This window comes from Sminthopsis crassicaudata, chromosome 6 (genome assembly GCF_048593235.1).
Source record: "Sminthopsis crassicaudata isolate SCR6 chromosome 6, ASM4859323v1, whole genome shotgun sequence".
NCBI lineage: Eukaryota > Metazoa > Chordata > Mammalia > Dasyuromorphia > Dasyuridae > Sminthopsis > Sminthopsis crassicaudata.
The window spans coordinates 176,315,928-176,337,364 of NC_133622.1; the positions used below are offsets into that span (position 1 = coordinate 176,315,928).

A 21,437-nucleotide genomic window follows, 5' to 3' on the forward strand; every position below is an offset into this window, starting at 1 on the left:
TGAGGAAACTGAGGCAAGCAAGCAGGGTTAAATGATTTGCCCAGGATCACACTAGTAAGTATCTAAGGTCACATTTGAACTAAGTTCTTCCTGACTTCAAGTCTCATGCACTACCCACTTGGTTGTCTATATATATGTATATGCATAGCTAATGAAGTAATTGGGGGAATCTACTGGGATCTGGAGGAAGGGTGACAAAACATGGAGTATATGGGGGATGAACCCTTGTTTGGTCCCCTTCATAAAGGAATGATTGTCCAATAGATTCTAATTGATTCCCCGGGACAGGGGTGGGATGGGAGGATTAGGGGTGCTAGTGGTGGTGGTTATAATATCAAAGGAAATTGGCCATTGAGCCAAGAAGAATGGTCCACTCAGACCAGAACTAGAAAAAAACAAAATACAATAATCTAAAATAATCCCAAAAGACTAATGATGAAGCATTCTATCCACTTCCAGAGAAAGAACTGATATTGATTGAATACAGATTGAAGCATGTTATTTTTTAATTTCTAGGAAAATGATTTTATTCTGATTGTCACTTTCTGTCTTTTTTTTTTTTTCCCCTCCTACATTACATAAGAATTCTCTTCAGTTACTTTAGTCATCTAAGAATTGATTCCCTTATCAGCCCAGGTATTTCCTTGATTGTGTCTTTAATTCCTCCTATACTTAAATGATCTTAGATAGTTCGGGGGAAAGGTCTAAAAATATGCTGTCTTGTGACCATCCTGGGCATGAGCCTCTTTGACTTGCAAGCCTAATTTGGTAGTAATTTGGTAGCAGTTTGGTAGGTTCTCCTAGAATTTTAGTTTCATTGGCATCACTTCCGAAAGCCCAGAATCTCCTCTGAGTCACAAGAGGTGAATGCTAGTGAAGGTTTGGATTTTATTGTCATTGGGAAATTACATTTTTAATTATATTTTTAATATACTCCATATAGAGAAAACACCTTTTTTTGTGTGTGAGAAAACTATATGTTCATGCATCTCAATATATTTATCCTGGAATTGGGACCAGACGATTTCTAAAGTCCTTTCTAATTCTATAATTGTTCATGATTCTGGGTCATTGTTTCTACTTGCTTTTCATTCATCTTTTTTTGATCCTTTCTCCATCTCCTGATTCCTAAAACTGCTTATTTAATATCTCTGTGAACTGATAGAATTTGAATGCAGATCAAAGCATACTATTTTAAAAACTTTATTTTTCTTGGGCTTTTTGGGGGGATCTGTTTTCTTTCACAACACAACTAACATGGAAATATGTTTTGCATAGCTGCATTTGTACAAATTTTATCAAATTACTTGCCTTCTCAATTAGGGAGGGAAGCTGAGAGAAAATTTGGAACTCAAAACTGTAAAAACAAAAATAAAAATTAGAAATTTTTTATATGTCATTGGAAAAAATATTAAAATTAAAAAAATATTTCTGATCCACAATGTCTTGATTTCTAAAATCAGGATAATCTTCTAGTCATTTGGACTTGTTATTATAAAATGAATGAAATCACATTTTTAAAACCCTCTTGGGTTTTCACAAATTAAAGGATAGTTTTCCTCCCTCTATTCCCAAAATGGTACCCATAAATAAAATGAACTTGAAGTTTCTGAGAAGTTAGAGGGGGAAAAAGAACTATGCTGAGAATTTTTTATATATCTAAAAAATTGAACCATGAATAGAAGACTAGAAAAATCAACATTAATGGTCTTGCTAAATCTTTCAGCTCTTAGGTAAGCAAGGACAGGTCATTCTCATAGATTTTTCATTTGTCCAAGTTAATGTGAGATCTTAAGGGGAAAATTTACCTTCTTTCTTGAAATCAAACCAAATTAGTAGGCTTTTTAACTCTCAAGGCCAATTCACATTTCACCAAGAATTTATTTTAAAAGAAACCCCAATCATCTGTTCTTTTAAGAAGTCTAGTGAGGGGGATTCTTTTGAGACAGCTTATTCTACTTTGAAACAGATCTGATTGTTAGGAAGGTTTTTTTCCTTACCCAGAGCCATAATCAGCTCTTGTGAAATTTCCACCAATCATTCCTCATTTTGCTCTCTAGGGAAACCCGAAACAAGTATCATTTCTCTTCTATATCTCAGACTTAGATAGTAATTGTGTTTTTCCCAAAGTCTTCTACTCTTCTTAAAATATGGATCTATAACCAAATATCATGCTGCAGAGATGTGGTCTGGTCAGGAAGACTACTGCCTCCCTCTTTCTGGACATGTCCCACCTAATTCAAGTCAAGTTTGCTGTTGACTTGCCATTTGCTAAACTCCCTATACATTTCTAGATTATCTGGTTTCTAGCCATGGCTTTCTCATTTTATACTTGTGGAAATGATTTCTTAAAGCCAAATGCAAGACTTTGCATTGATTCCTATTTTCAGCCTAGAATTCTAACCTTTCAAGTCATTTTTAGTTCTTGATTCTGTAATCCAACATGTTATATCTTTCACTCCAACTCCCTACTTCATCCTGTCACCCATTTGTATCACCCATAAATCTGGTAAGCATCCAAGCCCTTGATTAAAATATTGAAGACAATAGAGTCCAGTACAAATCTACTAGAGAGCTCCCCTTAAGTTGACATTGATCCATTATTGACTACTTTTTGGATCTAGTCATTCAAGCATTTTCAAATTTGTTTGTGTCCATCCATCTAACTCACTTGTTTTTTTTTTTTGTTTGTTTTTTTTTTTTTTTCACAAGATTAAAATGAAAGACTGTTAAGTGCTTTGTTTAAAACTAGGTAAATAATATCTATATATCTAGTAGCCCTATTTTAAAAAGGGAAGTAGAATAATCTAGCATGACCTGTTCTTGATGCAACCATTTTGGCTCTTTATCATCACTATTTCCCTTTCCAAATTTTCACTAATCACCCCTTTTCTATTATATACTGGAATTTTTCCAGGATTAAAATAAAGTCATTTAAAGATTTGATTCTCTCCATTTTGTGTATATTGGAACATTAGTTCTTTTCCAGTCTTATAATCCTCTCACATTTTTTTCCCCCCTGAGGCTGGGGTTAAGTGACTTACTCAGGGTCACACAGCTAGGAAGTGTTAAGTGTCTAAGACCAAATTTGAACTCGGGTCCTCCTGAATTCAAGGCTGGTGCTCTATCCACTGCGCCACCTAGCTGCCCCATAATCCTCTCACATTATTCACTTTTTTTTTTTTTTTTTTTTTTGGTAGATCACTGAAAGTGATTGAAACTCCTAGTGGCCAATTTTTCAGTACCTTGGAAAGTAACTCCTCTGCCTTTGGTGACCTGACTTCATCATTGATATCTATCTGCTCTCTTATTATGTTCCAACTTATCTTGGGTTTTACTTCCCTATAAGCATATCTTTTTTTCCTCCCCACACCCTCACTCAAAGCTCAAAGTTTGCTTAAGTTCATCATACAAACATTGAAAAAAGTATGGCAACAACTGGACTGTAGGACAGAGATTCTGGAGATGGACACATCACAGATTCACAGATTACAGACCTATGTATCTGAAACTAGAAAAGAGCTCAGAAGTTATTTAATGCAACCCAGGTCTTTTGACTTCTAGCCCAGTACTTCCTCTCCCTCATCATACTGCCTTGTCTAGTGCTAAGTGCCAAGAATTCTAGGAATCAGTCAGCTGGGTTCTGTCCCAGGTTTTGCTGTTGTTGTGTAACTTAAATCTATAAAAAAAATCAGCACTAGATAGTGTGGCCTATCCATGTAAGAGAGATGGAAAAAAGAGTATCAATTTAAGGTTGTATAATTTTAATTAGTGTGATAGGTGCTATCTTTTACAAGAAGAACTTATTGACATTCAGTTTTTAAAGTGAGATATTATTGCTATGACTAAGATTTTCTGAGTCATTTATGGGAAGTTATTTCAGTTTTTTACTATTCTGTCTCCCTTTTTATTCATTTGAAACTTATTTTCTAGAGATTACTGAACAAAGACTCAATTAATGTATGATGGGAACATTAGCTTACAGATTGATGACATGTACAATAAGGAGCAATAAATGGGAGTTTCAGAAAGGGAAATCTGATCTGAATTTTAAGGAAGATCTGAGCAGTTAGACCTATTCAAAAAACAGTGGAGAGAGAGCACTGAGTTTAGGGTTAAAATTAGATATCAGGGGAGTTAGGTTCATATTTCGCCTCTGATACTAGTTACCTGAGTGATCATTAGACTCTTTGAAATTCTATTTTTGTAAAATGGAGGGACTTGTATTCAGTGACTGCTAAGGTTCCTACCAGTTTTGAATTAAAGGTTCTCTGATGTCTATGAACTTTATTTGGAAGCAATAGGGAGCCATAGCAGGCTTTTCAAGAAAAAGCTGGCATGACCAAATATGTAATCTGATAAAAAAAAATGGAAGAGGCATTGGGATATCCATCAGTAGAAGTCTTTAGTCTAGGATTAGATAACAAAGCATCAAGAATACAGAACCACAGACCCATAGAACAGGGGCCTCAGAGACTTAGTAGCTGTGTGATATGACTGAAATAACTGAAAAACAACAATGAAGCATAGTAAAAATCCAATCTAATTTAGTCCAACCCATTCCTCACTGAAAATTCCTTTTTCAACATCTTTCCCAAAGTGAAAAAGAGAGATAAGCCATCATTACCTGAGATAGTATTTTCCCCCTTTTGACATTTTGAATGACTAGGAAGTTTCTCCTTGTATTGACCCAAAATGTACAATCTGGAACCCAAATTGAGGCTCAGAAAAGTCCTTGCCCAGAGTCACACTACTTCCTGTTCTACCCATTGGGACCAAGTAAAAGTCTAATGCCTCTTCTATGTGATGGCCCTTCAAATACTTATAGACAATTACATCACCTCCCCCCCCCCCCCCCCACACACTTCACTGCTGGTCCTTCACTTTGGCTCCTGGCTTCTTTTCTTTAAATGAAACATTTCTAAATTCTTCCACCATGACATTCTAGGGAGAATTCCTGTTTAGGTCTGAGATAAACTAGATGATGACCTCTGAAATCTCTTTTTAGCTCTAAGACTCTGGGATTCCTTATATGAAATTATGGACTGTCATTTGGGATACAGACACTCAGACTATAATAGTAGAAGTTCCTAAGAATACTCTGTCATACTGATTTGTTTTTTTTTTTTTTCTAAACTATAATTACAAATTCTGTCTACAGATTAGCAGAATAAAGGGAAGAGATTAATAAATGATGTAATTCCCTTGTTTCAGAGATCTCTGCACTTACTCAACTGTTTGAATAACTGCCTCTTTTTTTTTTTGTTGTTGTTGTTGTTGTTGTTGTTGTTCCAAGATAGACCTATTGGGAAACTTCCTTCCTTAAAAAGAAAGATTATCTAATCCGGACAGTCAGATGGTGCAAGGTGGCTTACTCTAGGGGCCACAGACATATTTTGCTAAGAGCATACTAGGCATAATTATAGGGTCACAATTTCACATTTATCCACACTGTAAAGCCTCAAGCCATTCTTCACAATGTTGGGAGGTAACTGGGACATGCTGTCTGACTGGCTTCATAATTGGGTCTGGATTTTATCTTAGGAAAACTAAAGAAGGTTCATTAACATGGGGAAAAAAGTTAACAACAAAACAGTAATACCTTGCATTTCTAGAGAGCTTTCAGTTTATTTAATCACTTTCCTCTTAAGAACTACATGAGGTAGGTAGTATAAGTTTTATTATCTCAATATATAAATCAGAATACCTCAAAGATTTCTTTCTTTTTTTTTTTTTTCCTGAGGCTGGGGTTAAGTGACTTGCCCAGGGTCAGCTAGGCAGTATTAAGTGTCTGAGATCAGATTTGACCTAGGGTCCTCCTGAATTCAGGGCTGGTGCTCTATCCACTGTGCTACCTCCCTGCCCCCCCCCTCAAAGATTTCTAATGCGATTTGCTAGAACATATCAGCAGCAAAATAAATTTAGATTATAGCATAATAAATGAGAAGGGACCTTGGATAGTATGGAGCCCAATTCCTCTATTTTATAGATATATAACAATAATTAATAATAGCTAACATTTATATGATCTTACTATATGCCATGCAATATGCTAAGTAATTTATAATTATTATCTCATTTGATCCTCCTAACCACCCTGGGAAATGGGTGCTATCTCCCATTTTATAAATGATGAAATTGAGGCAAAGAGGGGGGGTATAGATATATATTCAGGATTACATAGCAAGCAAGAATCTGAAATAAAGTTTGAATCCAAATAGTCCTAATTCTAAGCACAGCACTCTGGTGCATTTATAATTGATATCAGAGGCATGTCTCTGTGAGTAAAGGGGAAAAGGTATATGAGAGAATTGGGTAGGTAGAATCAATTTGACTTGGCAACTTAATAGCTAATTTGATATAGTTGCATTTTTTTTCCTTTTCTTAAATTTTTATTATCAGGTAAAAATGAATAAGATGCTTTCCTCACAAGAATCCTTTATAGCAGGTACTGTCTGTTGGGATTCAGAGAGGTGAAGAGGTTTTTCTAGGGTCACACAGCTAATAAGTAAAAGAGCCAATTCTGAATGTTGGCTTGAGGCTGGGACCAACAGGCTCCTTCTACTAGATCGCAAATAATATGATATCAGATGCATTGTTATCCCTGCCCAAACCAACCAATTCCCATTTACAATGTAAAAAAATGTTATAGGGTTTTCTGATTCCAACTCATCCTCTTCAGAACCTCCAGAGTGATGGGACAGTGTGGTTTCAATCACATCCTCTCCCTCCCCCTAATAAACTCCAGAGTTTTCCTATTGATTCCAGAATGAAATAGATATTTAAGTCTCTTCCCAACCTGACCTTTCTATCTTTTCCAGTATTTTTAAGCATCACTCCCCTCCTTTTACTTGACAATCCATCCTTGTGGAGCTGGTCAGTGTTCCACACCATTCTATCAAGGGGAATGTGCCTCATCAATGGGAGTGGGAATGTCTCTTCTCTACTTTTCAAAGTTCCTTCAAGACTCAAGTTGAGCATCACTTTCTCTGTGATGTCTTTCCTGATCCTCATTCTTCTATTGTTAGGGCCTTTCTTCCCACACTATCTTTAGTTTATAATATAAACACAGATATTGTCTTCACTGCTAGAGTGTAAGTTCCTTGAGGGCAGGGACTGTTTTGCTTTTGTCTTTGTATCCCAACTACCTGGCCCACAGTAAGAACTTAACTACTTGTTAAGTTATTGATCTGAATAATAGGAAGGGAAAGATTCCTTCAAATGATTTTTTAATATTTTAAAATAATATTCCATTGAAGTCTGGCAGTGAAAATCATAGTGTTTGGCATACAGTAAGTATTCAATTAATTTTTTTTTTTGATTAATTGCTTAATCTGGAAAATCTCAGCAAAAAAAAAAAGCATATTCTAAGTTTATTGCCTCAGTTTTCCTTCTTGTTTTGTTGCTTAATAGTTAGTCTTAGATTAGTTTTGCTCAGAATATTATTCAAGAAACATATCTATTTGTACCTCTTTTCAAGCCTGGAAGAAAGCATTTTATTTATTTATTTTTTATTGACTTTTTAAATTGAAAAGTGTGTGTTGGTCCATTTGTGTGTGTATGAGTATATATGTACAAGTATAGAAATATATGTGCATATGTATATGCATGAATATACACACATCTATGTGAATATAAATGTGTATGCATGTGCATGTAGACATATGTGGGTTTTGTGGTTGGTAGGGGGATAATTACATTTAAATAGCACAGAGTTATAGAGCTTGGTGTTATAGGAAGAACAGTTCTCTAGCTTCACATCAGCTTGATTCATGCTACCACTTTCCCCCTTGGCCCCAGTTTCCTCAACTGCAAACAATATGGTTGAATGAGATGATCTTTGTAGTCTTTTTCATTCAATGGAAGAAACCCTAGCCCTGAATTCAGAGCACCTAGGTTCAAATCCCACCTCTAATGTGACTTTAATCAATCACTTAATCTTTCTGGACTTCATTTTCCTCATTTGTAAAAGTGAGGGAGTTGGAACTAGATGAACTCTCAGGTTCTTTGCATCTTTAAATCTAGGCTCCTTCTGGTCTCTACTTCCTAGAAGATGAACTTTACTTTCATTCCAAAGCTTGCAAAGCACAAAAGAGATGTCCTCTCATTTGTAGTTCTTTATTGAAGATACTAAGTGAGACAGATGGAAGACCAGTTAGCTACCCATGCCCACAATAGGATGGGCTGCAGGGATTTTTCTGGAGTTCTCCCAAAGCATTACTGGTGAGGTCAGAAATAGAACATGGCTTCCTGACTCCAGGCTCCATGCCGCGTTCAGGAGGACACACTGTTCCCATAAAAATGGAAAGATATTGAGATCATACATCAGAAACCCTTTGATAATCTATCCAAGAGATTCAGAGTTATCAGGAACATTGTCTCAGAGCCAAGTAATATAAAAGGGATGGAACTTGGACAATTGATTTAAAAAATAATTTAAGACAGTCATGGGCATCTTACACTTCTCTGTGGTCATCAGACAAATGGTGTCAGGTTCTGCTTTGCTACCTGTCTGTTAAAAAGGGACAAAACTGATAGATATGTGTAATCTGAAGTGCTGTTCTTGATACATCACTTATCCCTCCTTACTGGTTTTGCCTTTCTTTGTGTCCCCCATGTTTAGCAAAATATCCAGTATATAATAAGTGCTTGTGAAATGTTTGTTTATTGACTAATTGATTGATTCCATAAGTCTCTTTTCTTATGGATGTGAAAAGGATGGAAAAAATTGATATAGAATTTGCTTAAATTCTATAGAGAAAAGATTCTAAATAATCTAGACTTCTGTTACTATTAAGCTATTTTGAAGGAGGTTGGTCATACACACAATTGGATTATTTCCTATTTCATGACGTACATGGAGGAAAACACAATTTATTATCAGGAAAGACATCGGTTTTTGAGCTAGTAATGTTGTCCAATTCCTCCATTTGATAAGTGAGAAAATCGAGACTCTGAGAGAGGTTCTATCTACTTAATATCTAGAAAGAAGCAAATCTGTGACTCAGACTCAGATCAATTGATTCCAAAAGTTAGTATTCTTCCTGTGATATAATACTGCTAATCTTCAGGACATTAGCTGAGTCATTTTATCAGGAGATGGTTGGATGGATAAATGGATGGATGGATGAGTAGATGGGTAAGTGAATTGATGTATAGGTAAGTGGGAAGAGAGAGAGAGAGAGAGAGAGAGAGAGAGAGAGAGAGAGAATTTCCAAAGTTATTAAAGACAGAATTTGGAACTCAAATTATTTTGAAATGAGTGTTAAAACTTTTTTTACATATAATTAGAGAAAAATAAAATACTGAATTTAAATAATTTTTTGTTGTTCCATGATCCTGAGGCTAGATTATTTCACCTTGTTAGACAAGATATTCGGAAATTCATATTTTTTAGGACAGGCTGAGGTACCACAGGGCATAGGCTACATATCAATTTCTTTTTAAAAAAATAATTTTATTGATTTCATTTCTTTTAAAGTTTTTCTTTGATTTTTATATTGCTTAAATTTCCCCCTCCTCTTCCCTCTCTTCCCACATCATCCCATCAAATTATATGCTGGTTTCAAAAAGTTTCAATGCCTTCATCAAAAAGGAGGTCATTTTGTTACTATGGTGGAGAAAACCAGAATGACTTAGTAATCAGATCACTAACAGATGAGATCAGTAACTTGGAGTCAGGAAGACATGCTTACTGTGTAGCCCTGTACAAGGAGAGAAGCATGACTGTCATAGAGGACATTCTTGTGAATCTCAAATTTGGATAAAAAAAAAAAAAGTGGAAAATAAGTCACTGATTTCTCTCCTTTCAGTGCTGTATAATGGGGGCTTCAAACATAACTAAGGTGAATTTTAAAAGGACAGAATCCAGAGAAAGAGCAGGAGCTTACAGGCACTCTCCAAATCATTCAATTTCCTAGTCTTAGACCCATCTTTGTCACAGTTTCCTTCATTCCTTAAATCAATCCAGTCACCCTATTCTGTTTATTTTTCCCTTCTAAACATCTCTCATTTCCATCCCATTCTCTTACACTCTGTAGTCCAAACTCTTTTTAACAGATTCTTACTAGATCTTTGTGATTCCAGGTATCCCCATGTACAAAGTAGGAAACAACTAGGCAGCTTAGTGGATAGAGCATTGGACTTGGAGACAGGAAGACCTGAATTTGAATATTACTTCAGACACTAGTTGTGTCAAGTCATTGAATCTCTGCCTGCTTCAGTTTTCTCACCAGTAAAATGGGGGTATCAAAGTACCTCCCTCCCTCCCAGAGTTGTTATGAAAATCAAAGGAGATAAACAATGTGAAGGAAGTACTTTGCATACCTCAGAACACTAAATAAATGTTAATTATTATTGCAATTCATTCTGTGTATAATTTCAAATGGATCTTCCTTAAACACTGTTTCCTCCAGGACCTCTTCTCCAGAATCTTGATTGTCTGCCTCTGTGTGTCTAGGACGTCTGTCTGTGCCACCCTGGCTTTTACACCCTCCCTTGTTTGATGTAGCCTTGCCTTATTTCCTACTCCTCCCAGTAGATATACTTCATCTGAGTCAGGCTGGGCTCTTCCCAGTCCCATGAATTAGTTGCCATCTTTGTGCTGTCCTTTATTCATAGAAAGTTCCTTTCTCAGGGACACTATGGTCTCCACCCATCTGACTATTATCCTCCCTTCAAGTTCAGCTCCAACTCCACCTTCTGTGAGATGCCTTCTCTGATGTGCTACAGCACTCACTGGTCTTATTGCACAGCTGACAATCCATTGCCTTTTTTGCTCATTGCTCTATAATCATCAGCTTTATTCCTTTCTAACATTATTATGGCCAGAAACTTTTATTCCTTGATAATTAGACAAAGGGTCAAAGATTTAGGATCTGAAGGAACCTTAGAGCTCAATGAGTACAGTCCCCTCATTTTACAAATAAAGAAACTGAGGTGCAAAGAGATTATGGGACTTTCCCAAAGTCAAACATGTTAAATGACAGAGGTAGGATTTACAGGACTATAGATTCTAGTAAATATCCAAGGTAGGATTTGAAACTACGTCTTCCTGACAGTTCTAGTGCTCTTTAGAGAGACAGGTGACACAGTGGATAGAACAGTGGGCATGAAGTCAGAAAACCCTGAAATCAAAAGTAACTTCAAATACTCACTGCCTGTCTTTCTCTAGGCAAGTCTTTCTATCTCTCTTAACCTTTTTTCTACCATAGTTTCTTTTATTATAAAATGGGAATACTAATAGCACCAACTCCCAAGGATGTTATGAAGATCAAATGAGATTATTTATAAAACATATGGCATATAACATCAAATAAATGCTTGTTCCCTTCCTTCTTCCCTCCCTCTCTCTTTCCTTCCTTCCTTCCTTCCTTCCTTCCTTCCTTCCTTCCTTCCTTCCTTCCTTCCTTCCTTCCTTCCTTCCTTCCTTCCTTCCTTCCTTCCTTCCTTCCTTTTTTCCTTCCTTCCTTCCTTCCTTTCTTCCTTCCTTCCTTCCTTTTCATCTCCTTTTCTTTCTTTCCTTTCCATACACAAACCATCCTATGTTTCAGGCAGCAAATACACAATTAGTCTCATCTCAATAATACTGTAATTTCCAAAAGAATAGAGAAAATATCTTAAACTCCTATCCTTAGGGGGAATGATACTTAGGAAAATGTAGATGAATAAAAACAAGAGATATTAATGAACATTTATTTTTTTTTTAAAAAAGAAATGCTCATTTTGTGTCTAGTTGATTAATAAAGTTGAAGACATGGATTGGAAGTAAGCCAACAGTTATAGTGAACAGGTGAATGCTGGGGAAGGGCCGAGGAACTGATGATCAAGTTTATGTTCAGTCATTCTTCATACTCTACTTGGATACTTATTATTTTGTTAAAAATTTCCCAATCAGCTTCTCATGACATTTTTGTACTTTTATTATCCAAAGAGTTATACCTAATTTGAAAAATACTGTGGCTTTCCCCTGGTGCCATGTACCCCACTGGGAAATTACACATGTTGAAAAGTCAAATGTGCCCTCTGGTAGATACTCACGTTCATTTCTGCTTTAGATTCACAATGGAAGTTTTCAAATGTGTACTTCTCTGATCTCCTTTGGCGCCTCTTAAATAACCTGGCCCCTCGGTTACTGAGGACTGACAGTTCTTCCAGCATGATGTCTCTGGGAATGCTGAGCTTTTTGCCCAGGTCCATACCATCTACTTCTGCAAAGCAAGATGCAAGATCTTGGTCATCCTACATTCAAAGATTTTGTATACCAGCTCAATTTGACATCCATACTACACCCTTAAAAGCTGAGATTATCTATTTTGAAGCTATTGTGATATCAGCAAATAGTAATTTTTTCTTCTGGTTTCCTGCTTAGCAGGACTCCTTTACCACCACTACACAAAAGAATAAAACCCTTCTATTTTCTTCATTGGAAGGGGAGTTAATCAGATTGAGTGTGACCTGACCATGGTTTCTACCATTCTCTCTGTGAGTAAACTCAAGTTAATAATAAAAAAATGTAATTTAAAAATTGATTGGTAAATCTGACTCCAAAGAAAGTGATGAACAGGCACTTCTCTTTTTTTGCAGAGGTAGGGGACTAACTATGGGTACAAAAGATTATGGACAATGTCAGAATTTTGTATAGCATTGGTTAGTTTTGCTGAACTATTTTAAGAAATTCATTTTAAAAAATCATTTTATTGCCTTCTGGGAAGGGAAGGGGGTGTGAGACTTTAAAAACTGCAGATGATGCAAAAATAAAAGGTACTAATCAAAATTTATTTTTGAAAAAGAAAAAATGGTTACGAGAAACATTCTCAGATTAAAGAGCAACTAAATCATATAATGAATATTTATGAGGGTTTGAATTTTCTGGTCTGTGTGTCTGTATGTGGGGGAAGGAGGAAAGGGTAATATAAGGCAACATAAGTGCTCTCCCAGAGTGCTGTCCATTGTACCCTCATGCTGCCCCCAAGAATGGCTGATCCCAGTTCTAGTTTTCTCTGATTGCTGGTCAAGAGATAGCAGATGACTCGATTTCCAACTTTTCCCTTTGAGGATTTCTAATTCACCTTTGGGCAAGGACAGAGGTTATTAACCTTGGCTCAGTGAACTTGCTTTTTAAAGTGTTTTGAGAATTGCATTTCAATGTAACTGGTTTCCTTGGTAAACATATGCATTTGATTTTATACATTTCAAAAACGCAATTGTGAGACGGAACTTCCCCAGACAAGTGACACATGACACAGAAAGGGTAGGAACCCCTGCTCTGATGAATCCCTGATGAAAGTTAGGGATTGCTGACAACATCTACAGACCTTCAGCCATAGAAACCAAATGACTGAATACGTGTGGTCACTGGCAAGTCACAAATACTTCAAACCTCAATGTACTATGCTGTAAAGTGAACCATTTGGACTAATCCAGATTTCTTGTCTACTTCCTGATGAAATCCATGGAGTCCTTGTCAGAACGTTTTTAAATGCACAAAATAAAGACCACAGTATTTCAAAGGAAACCAGAGGCCAATTAAAATTAAGATATAATACTTTTCCCATTCAAGTTCAGCAACTCTGAAATATAATCATGGACACTGTGGACACTCGATTATCCATCAGTACCTGTGGATAACAAGTTAAGAACGCATGGACTCTAAGGTCCTTTATGGTTCTAAAGTCTATGATGCTACAATCGCTCTTGGTCTCAGATTTCTTCTTTGTAAAAGGTGTGTGTGTGGGTGGGGGGACAAGGAGAATGCCCTTAATAATCTCTAAGTCTCCTTCTGGCTTTAAGATTCTGTGAGAAAATGGCTTTGAATGAAAAAGAACCAGAGCCACAGGTGGCAATTGTTGTACATGGAGACAGTGGCCTTCACTGTGCCTCCAGTTCAATATCCAATGCTGGAGGAATAGGGGAGCAGAGAGGAATGGGCCTGGAAGGAGCTCATCTGGGGTATGGTTATCAGGGGGAGAAAGTGGGCCATTTGGTAGCTTCCTATTTTAATGAATGATCCTTGCCCAGTTCATTTGTTTTTACATCACTGAAGGGATTCAATTGCTAAGAATAGCCTCTAAATATGGCCACCCTAGGCACAACACTATTAGCTATACCTTACTCTATGGCTTTGATGAACTTCTGCACTTCATTAAAACTGCCATTGAACCAAGCTTATGCTTGAGTCCCATGAAGCTGTGTCCTGCCCTTTCTTGGCAGTTGCCATGTAGGGTCTGAACAATGTACATCATAGTGGTGCCTGATAAATGATATGCCTCTTCTATTATCTGTTTCCTCACACTCATGGCTGGGAAGTCTGCTTCTGTGAGATTAGATCATCCATTGAAAATAACTCCAGTCGGCCGCATTCATGGAGTGCCAGCACCATGCTGATTAACTGCTGGGGGGGAATTCTGCCCTTAAAAGTTCTAATATGGGAAGAACAACTATAGCACCAAACTAATTCTCGATGTTGGTTCAAGGTTTAGGACCCTTTTTTGTATCCTTTTAAAAATTATAATTATAAAAGGGCTGAAAGCCATCTTTTTCATAATGGATGATGGCCTTAGAGTACACCTAACCAATTCTCTTGGAGAATTTGAGGTTTCCAGCCATTGGAAAGCCTTTGCCTTATGTCCCTGAGCTGAAGCCTCATGTAACACTCCCTATTCTGGACAGCTAGAGTTAGGGTTAGGACAGCTAGGTAGCCCAGTGAATAAAGCATTGTTTCTGGAATAAGGAAGAAATCAGTTCAAATCTGGCCTCAGGCACTAACAGTGTGACCCTGGCCAAGTCACTTAACTCTGCTTGTCTCAGTTTCCTTATCTGGAAAATGAGCTGGAGAAAAACATAGCAAACCACTCCAATGTCTTGAGCAAGAAAACCACAAATAGGGTCACAAAGCATTAGACACGAATGAACAACAAAAAGAGTTAGAGTGACTGACTAATTATACACAAGGTTCAGATTTTCAAATTTAGATTTTTTTATGGACCCACATTTAACACCACATACTAAGATTAGATCAAAATGGGTCCAAGATTTAGGCATAAAGAACGAAATCATAAATAAATTGGAGGAACATGGGATGGTTTACCTCTCAGACTTGTGGAGGAGGAAGGAGTTTGTGTCCAAGGGAGAACTAGAGACCATTATTGATCACAAAATAGAACATTTTGATTACACCAAATTAAAAAGTTTCTGCACAAACAAAACCAATGCAAACAAGATTAGAAGGGAAGTAACAAATTGGGAAAAAATTTTTACAGTTAAAGGTTCTGATAAAGGCCTCATCTCCAAAATATACAGAGAATTGACTTTAATTTATAAGAAATCAAGCCATTCTCCAATTGATAAATGGTCAAAGGATATGAACAGACAATTTTCAGATGATGAAATTAAAACTATTTCCACTCATATGAAAGAGTGTTCCAAATCACTATTGATCAGAGAAATGCAAATTAAGACAACTCTGAGGTATCATTACACACCTGTCAGATTGGCTAAGATGACAGGAACAAATAATGATGAATGTTGGAGGGGCTGTGGGAAAACTGGGACACTGATGCATTGTTGGTGGAGTTGTGAAAGAATCCAACCATTCTGGAGAGCAATCTGGAATTATGCCCAAAAAGTTATCAAAATGTGCATACCCTTTGACCCAGCCATACTACTACTGGGCTTATACCCCAAGGAACTACTAGAGAAGGGAAAGGGTCCTGTATGTGCCAAAATGTTTGTGGCAGCCCTTTTCATAGTGGCTAGAAGCTGGAAGATGAATGGATGTCCATCAATTGGAGAATGGTTGGGTAAACTATGGTATATGAATGTTATGGAATATTATTGTTCTATAAGAAATGACCAACAGGAGAAATACAGAGAGGCTTGGAGAGACTTACATCAACTGATGCTGAGTGAAACGAGCAGAACCAGAAGATCGTTATACACTTCAACAATGATACTGTACGAGGATGTATGCTGATGGAAGTGGATTTCTTCAACATAGAGAAGAACTAATCCAATTCCAATTGATTAATGATGGACAGAACCAGCTACATCCAGAAAAGGAACACTGGGAAATGAATGTAAACTGTTATTTTTACCTTCTGAATCCAATTCTTCCTGTGCAACAAAAAAATTCGGTTCTACACACATATATTGTATCTAAATTATACTGTAATATATTTAACATATATAAGACTGCTTGCCATCTGGGGGAGGGGGTTGGGGGAGGAAGGGAAAAAATCTGAATAGAAGTAAGTGCAAGGGATAATGTTGTAAAAAATTACCCATGCATATGTACTGTCAAAAAATGTTATAATTATAAAATAAAATTAAAAATTAAAAAAAAAATAAAATTAGCACAGTATCTACATTAAAAAAAAAAAATTTTAGATTTTTTTTCCCCCTTCTTTAGTTTTCCTCTACCCTGCTTATATTATGCTATTATAAATTTCAGAAATCTGAGTTTTGTCTAGAGAACGGCAGGAATCCTTGTTGATGTTTTGAGAGAATGCCCCTGTCTAATGGGTACACACTGAAATTCTGCCCTTTCCTTCTCCAATCCCTGCCTTGTCTTTTGGGTGTGGAAGGGTTTGTTTATTGCTTCAAATTTTATGCACCCTCTCAAGTCCCAAAGAGGCAAATAACTTGTTCCATTCATTACCTTTTATGGCTGAGTGATTATCTAATTCCATTTCTGTTAGTAAATTTTCATTCTAAAATTGTCATCTGTCTTTCTGAAATCCCATTTCCCCTTCTAAATGATGGGGACAGATAGAAAGCTATATAAAGAAGGGTCAAAAACTTCCTTTTTCTGGTACAGTGGGTGAATGCTGGTTCTGGAGACAGGGGCCTTGAGCCAAGATCCACCCATGATATTTTTGTTTTTGCATGCTTAGCCCAACACAATGCCTGGCATTTAGTGGGTGAATATTTAACAAATATTGATTGATTGACTAATTGCCACTTATGTGATGTTGGACATCTGTTTCCTCTTGGGTAAAATGTTAGAGTTGGTCAAGATGACCTAAGATATCACTTCCAGTTCTGGCTCTGTGAGATCTTGGATTGCATTCTTGGGCTTCAGTTTCCTCATCTGTAAAATGTAGCAGGTGACCTTTGAGATCTACACAAGATGGATCCATCCTTTCCTGGGGACAAGAGTTCATAGGTAGACTGCAAGAGGACTGGCCAAATGAATGTGTACATCAGAGGTCTTGCAGACTGCCTTTGTGTTCCTAAGCCTGAAATTTCATAGGATTAGGAATCTAGAGTTGAAGAAATCTTCAAGATTATTTAAACCTGTTGTTATTTAGTTATTTTCAGTCATGTCTGACACTTCATGACCACCTCTCCCTTTTTTTTGTTTTTGTTTTTGGCAAAGATTCCAGAGTTGTTTGTAATTTCCTTCTCTAGTCCATTTTACAGATGATGAAACTAAGGCAAAAAGGGTGAAGTGATTTTTCCCAGGGTTACATGGCCGAGTGTCTGGGGCTAGTATTTAAACCCAGGACTTCCTCACTTTACGCCTGGCACTTTAACCACTGTGGCACCTAATGCCCCTATTTAGACTTACCTCCTCATTTTTGTAGATAATCTGAGACCACACTTGCTCAAAATCACACAGAAAGGGAAGAACAGGATTAGGATTTGAATTCACTTTCTCTGACATAAAATTCACTACTCTCTGCCCCATTAAATTATCATCTGGTTCACAAAATACCTGTAAAAGTTGTCCCTCAAGATTTTTTTTTTCCTGGGTAAAGGACATTGTGGGGAGGAAATAAAAAGAAGCTTCTTTTCCCCCTCCTGTGCTAAAGGTGGTACTCTTTGGAATTCAAAGAAAGGTGAAAGGGACCACTTGTATACCCAGTTTCAAGGGATTTGATGCATGTAAACTATACACAAATGCACTCTGAGTGGCTCAGATGAACTTTTATGTGATCTGTCTCTTCTCCTTCTCAACCCCCATTAATTAATTTTAAAAAGCCAATATCTCCCAATGGATCCTGAGCTGTCATCAGGATTGGCAGTGTTGTGGGCCCCCTTTTTAAATGACATCAGATCTGTCTTCCCTGGGTAAAATGAAAGAAAAAACAAGTGATCACTTGGCTCATTGCCAATGAAAATCCATATAGATTCTTCATATCCAATGAGATATAATGTGCGACAGTGGACAGTGTGGTTGGTATTCAGTGCCAAAGGACCTGAATTTAAATCTTGATTTAATTTCTAGCTGAGACCCAGGATGGATCTCAATAGTCTTATCTGCAAAATGGAGATGGATTAGATAGAGTAAAAAGTTCCTTCCAGCTCTGGATCTATGATCCCATGATGGAAAAAACTGCCCAAGTTTCGTGTTTTATGCTTCCACACCTCCTTTTAGCTACAGACAAGGTACCCACCTGGTCTAGCCCTTCTTTTGGCCCATGTGTTCAAGACTCCACATGATCATGCTTGAGATGAGGATGCTGACCTTCATTAATTTACAAGGGGATTTGAACAGGGAATTAAACTTCTCTCCCAAACTGCAGATTTTAAAAGTTCTTTCTATCAGATCCCTCATTTAACACTAGGCATAGTGAAATCTCATCACTTGTGTTTCAAATGGTGGATCTGGGAAGAGACAGGTCATTTTATGGTACACTGACTAAGGGGAACAGGAAATTGTTTAAAAGGTTTAATCTGAGTTTGACTATTTGTGTGACCTTGGCCAGGGTCCCTTTCCTCTCTGCACTTCATTTCCCTCTTCAATCAAATGAAGAAGTTGGAGTGGGTTTGACAGGGGGGGTTAACTAGGAATCCTTCCCCCCCATCTCTGAGAGAAATGCTGGAGGTAGCTTATATTTGCTTATGAGGGTGATTGGTAAATCTTCAATCTGAGCCTTGAAAATCAGCCAGTGCTACAATCAAAGCTTGATTTATTGTTTTGTTTATTGTGTACTTGAAACAAATGATGGAGAAAATGTTAATAATGCAAATTAAACTGAAGAGTATATTTTGAATGCATATATTCCTCCTCCCCCCAGAGAGCTGGCTGTTAAACCAGCACAGCCCTAGGTCCACAAATCCAAATTTGAGGGGACTGGTGGATGTGGGTGGAAAAAGTACACTTTTGCTTTCACTAATCTTAACTGAAATTTAGCATTTTGTCCAGTTGTAAATTCAAAACAAAACAAAACATGGTATTCTGAGAAATGGTATATAGCGTTTATCAGACTGACAGAACAACTCTGGACAGAAGATACATTAAAAACCATTGGATTAGATAATTTCCAAGGGGGCTCAGTAGATAGAAAGTAATAGATCTGGAATCTGAAAGATCTGAGTTCAAATCTAAACTCAGACATTTACTAGCTATGTGACTCTGGGCCAACCATTCCAGTATCTTTCCCAAGAAAATTCCACGGACAATCCAGTCCACAGGGTAATGAAGAGCTGGGCACAATTAAAAAACAAAGATTCTTCCCAGCCAGGACATTTATGATCCTAGGACAGAAGATATATGTCCAGCCTAATAGCTCAGGATTCTCAATTTCCACTTGTAAACAATTTTATTCATTGGTTCTTTGTTGATCTTTTCTGTAGCTCCCAAGCCCCTCCCTGGTGTTCCACTGGGCATTTTGGCAAGATCACCAGTGCATTCTGGTCCCAGGTTGGGCTCTTGGAATGATTATTCTAGCATACCTACTGAACAGCCTGGGGCCTTGTTCCTTCCCGTGACTTCCTTCCTCTGGTTTCTCCGAGTCATGTTGATGTGAAAATAAACCAAAGACATTTTCACCTCTCACCCCTTGAGATCCTTCCCTTGATTCCAAGGTTTCTGCTGTGTGTCCCAAACCAAAAATGCAAGAATTTCTAAACAGTCATTTTGAAAGGCCCAGTGATGGGATGGAAGGAGACTTTAGTTGTAGCTGGAGAAGACTTGGCTTTGTTCCTCCTTGGCTTAATGCCACTGGGCAAACTACTGCCCCCCCATGCCACTGCACTAGTTTATCTCTCTAATCCTTCCGAGCTTTCAATCCCGTCTTAATCTGTGATATTATAATCCTGATTGCATAATTGCTCAAATTTATGACATAATCATCATATAATGAACAGTCACTTTCTGGGAGAAGCCTCTAGATTCCCTAAATGGTAATTAACTTTCAAAAAACTCTGGTAATTCAGATGAATATTTTTCTCTTCATTTGACAAGTCATAAAACTGAAAACCATGAGTCTGCTTGATCTCACGGCAACAAAAGAACTAGAATTAAATTCTCATCTTAGTGTGTTTCAACCTGGATTTGGAGTTGGAAGATTCAGATCGAGTCTTAGTCTTACTACTGAGAACCATTAAATCCTTGAACTAGACCTGGGAAGAGTCTTAGTTCTCCCACCTCATCATGATCTACTCATTCTAAGAGCTCTGAACTCCTTCCCATCATTGTACAAATCTCATTCTCCAATGCATGTTCCTGTAGCCCCATTCCCCTAGAGTGGCTCATTCTATAGATGAGGAGACTGATGATAAAGGGATTAAATGGCTTTTCTAAGATTATAGAAGCATTAGATGTTAGAAGTTAAATTTGAAGCCAGATCTGCAGCCTCCTAAGTCAATATTCTCTTCTCTGTACCAATTCACTACCTGTGTGAACTTGACCAATTTACCTGATGTCTCTGGGCCTCAGTTGCCTTTTCTGTATAAAGGATAGGTTGGAGTTAATGACTTTAAAATCTCCATTTGTCAATCTCTGAAAATAGGATTGGATCCTCAACTTTACATCATATGCTAGAGAAGACAAGTGGACAATCACAGAGCAGAAAGATCCTTTCCTCAACAAAACTCCAGTATAGACAGAGAGTCTCGATGACCCAGGATTTTTCACCCTTTATGAAGCTATCTGTCTTTCTCATTTTTCTAAGCAATATGGTTTGGTGGGAAAGAGGAAGAACATGAAGACAAGGTATTGGAATGAAAATTCAATTCTGACATTATCCATCTGTGCGATTGTGGACAAATCATTTAACTTCTTGGAGCTCCTGCTTCCTCATCTGCAAAATGGGGATGATAATTTCAGCAGTGTTTGGTTGGTTATTGTGTGGTTCAAATGAGAATAAGATAATATTGTTATTGTGGTTCAGTCATGTTTCATTCTTCCTGATTCCATTTGGAGTTTTCTTGGCCAAGATACTAGAGTGATTTGTCACTTCCTTCTTCAGCTCATTTGATAAATGGGGAAATTAAGGCAAATAGGGTTGAGTGACTTGCCCAAGACCACCATAGCTAATTCAAATGTTCAAATGTGACCTCAGGTCTTCCTGATTGTAGACTTGGTACTCTATCTATTGTACCACGTTACAAATCATCAAACACTATACGTTCAGGTATCCTCTCTCCTTATGGTGCTAGATGTCAAGGTCTTTGTTTCAGCTTTTCTTGAAGTCACTTTAATCCCATTC

At 37.3% G+C, this 21,437-nt stretch overlaps 1 protein-coding gene across 5 annotated transcripts in view; it reads right to left on the reverse strand.

The window, feature by feature from the left end:
* MYOZ2 (myozenin 2) overlaps positions 1–21,437 on the reverse strand; it is a 66,471-nt gene that overhangs the window by 18,259 nt on the left and 26,775 nt on the right. For all 5 annotated transcript variants that reach the window (XM_074272996.1, XM_074272994.1, XM_074272992.1 and 2 more), the window contains one exon: positions 12,040–12,209. In XM_074272996.1, coding sequence (XP_074129097.1) covers positions 12,040–12,198 — 159 coding nt within the window. In that variant the 5' untranslated portion in view covers positions 12,199–12,209. The remainder of the gene's footprint in view (positions 1–12,039; positions 12,210–21,437) is intronic.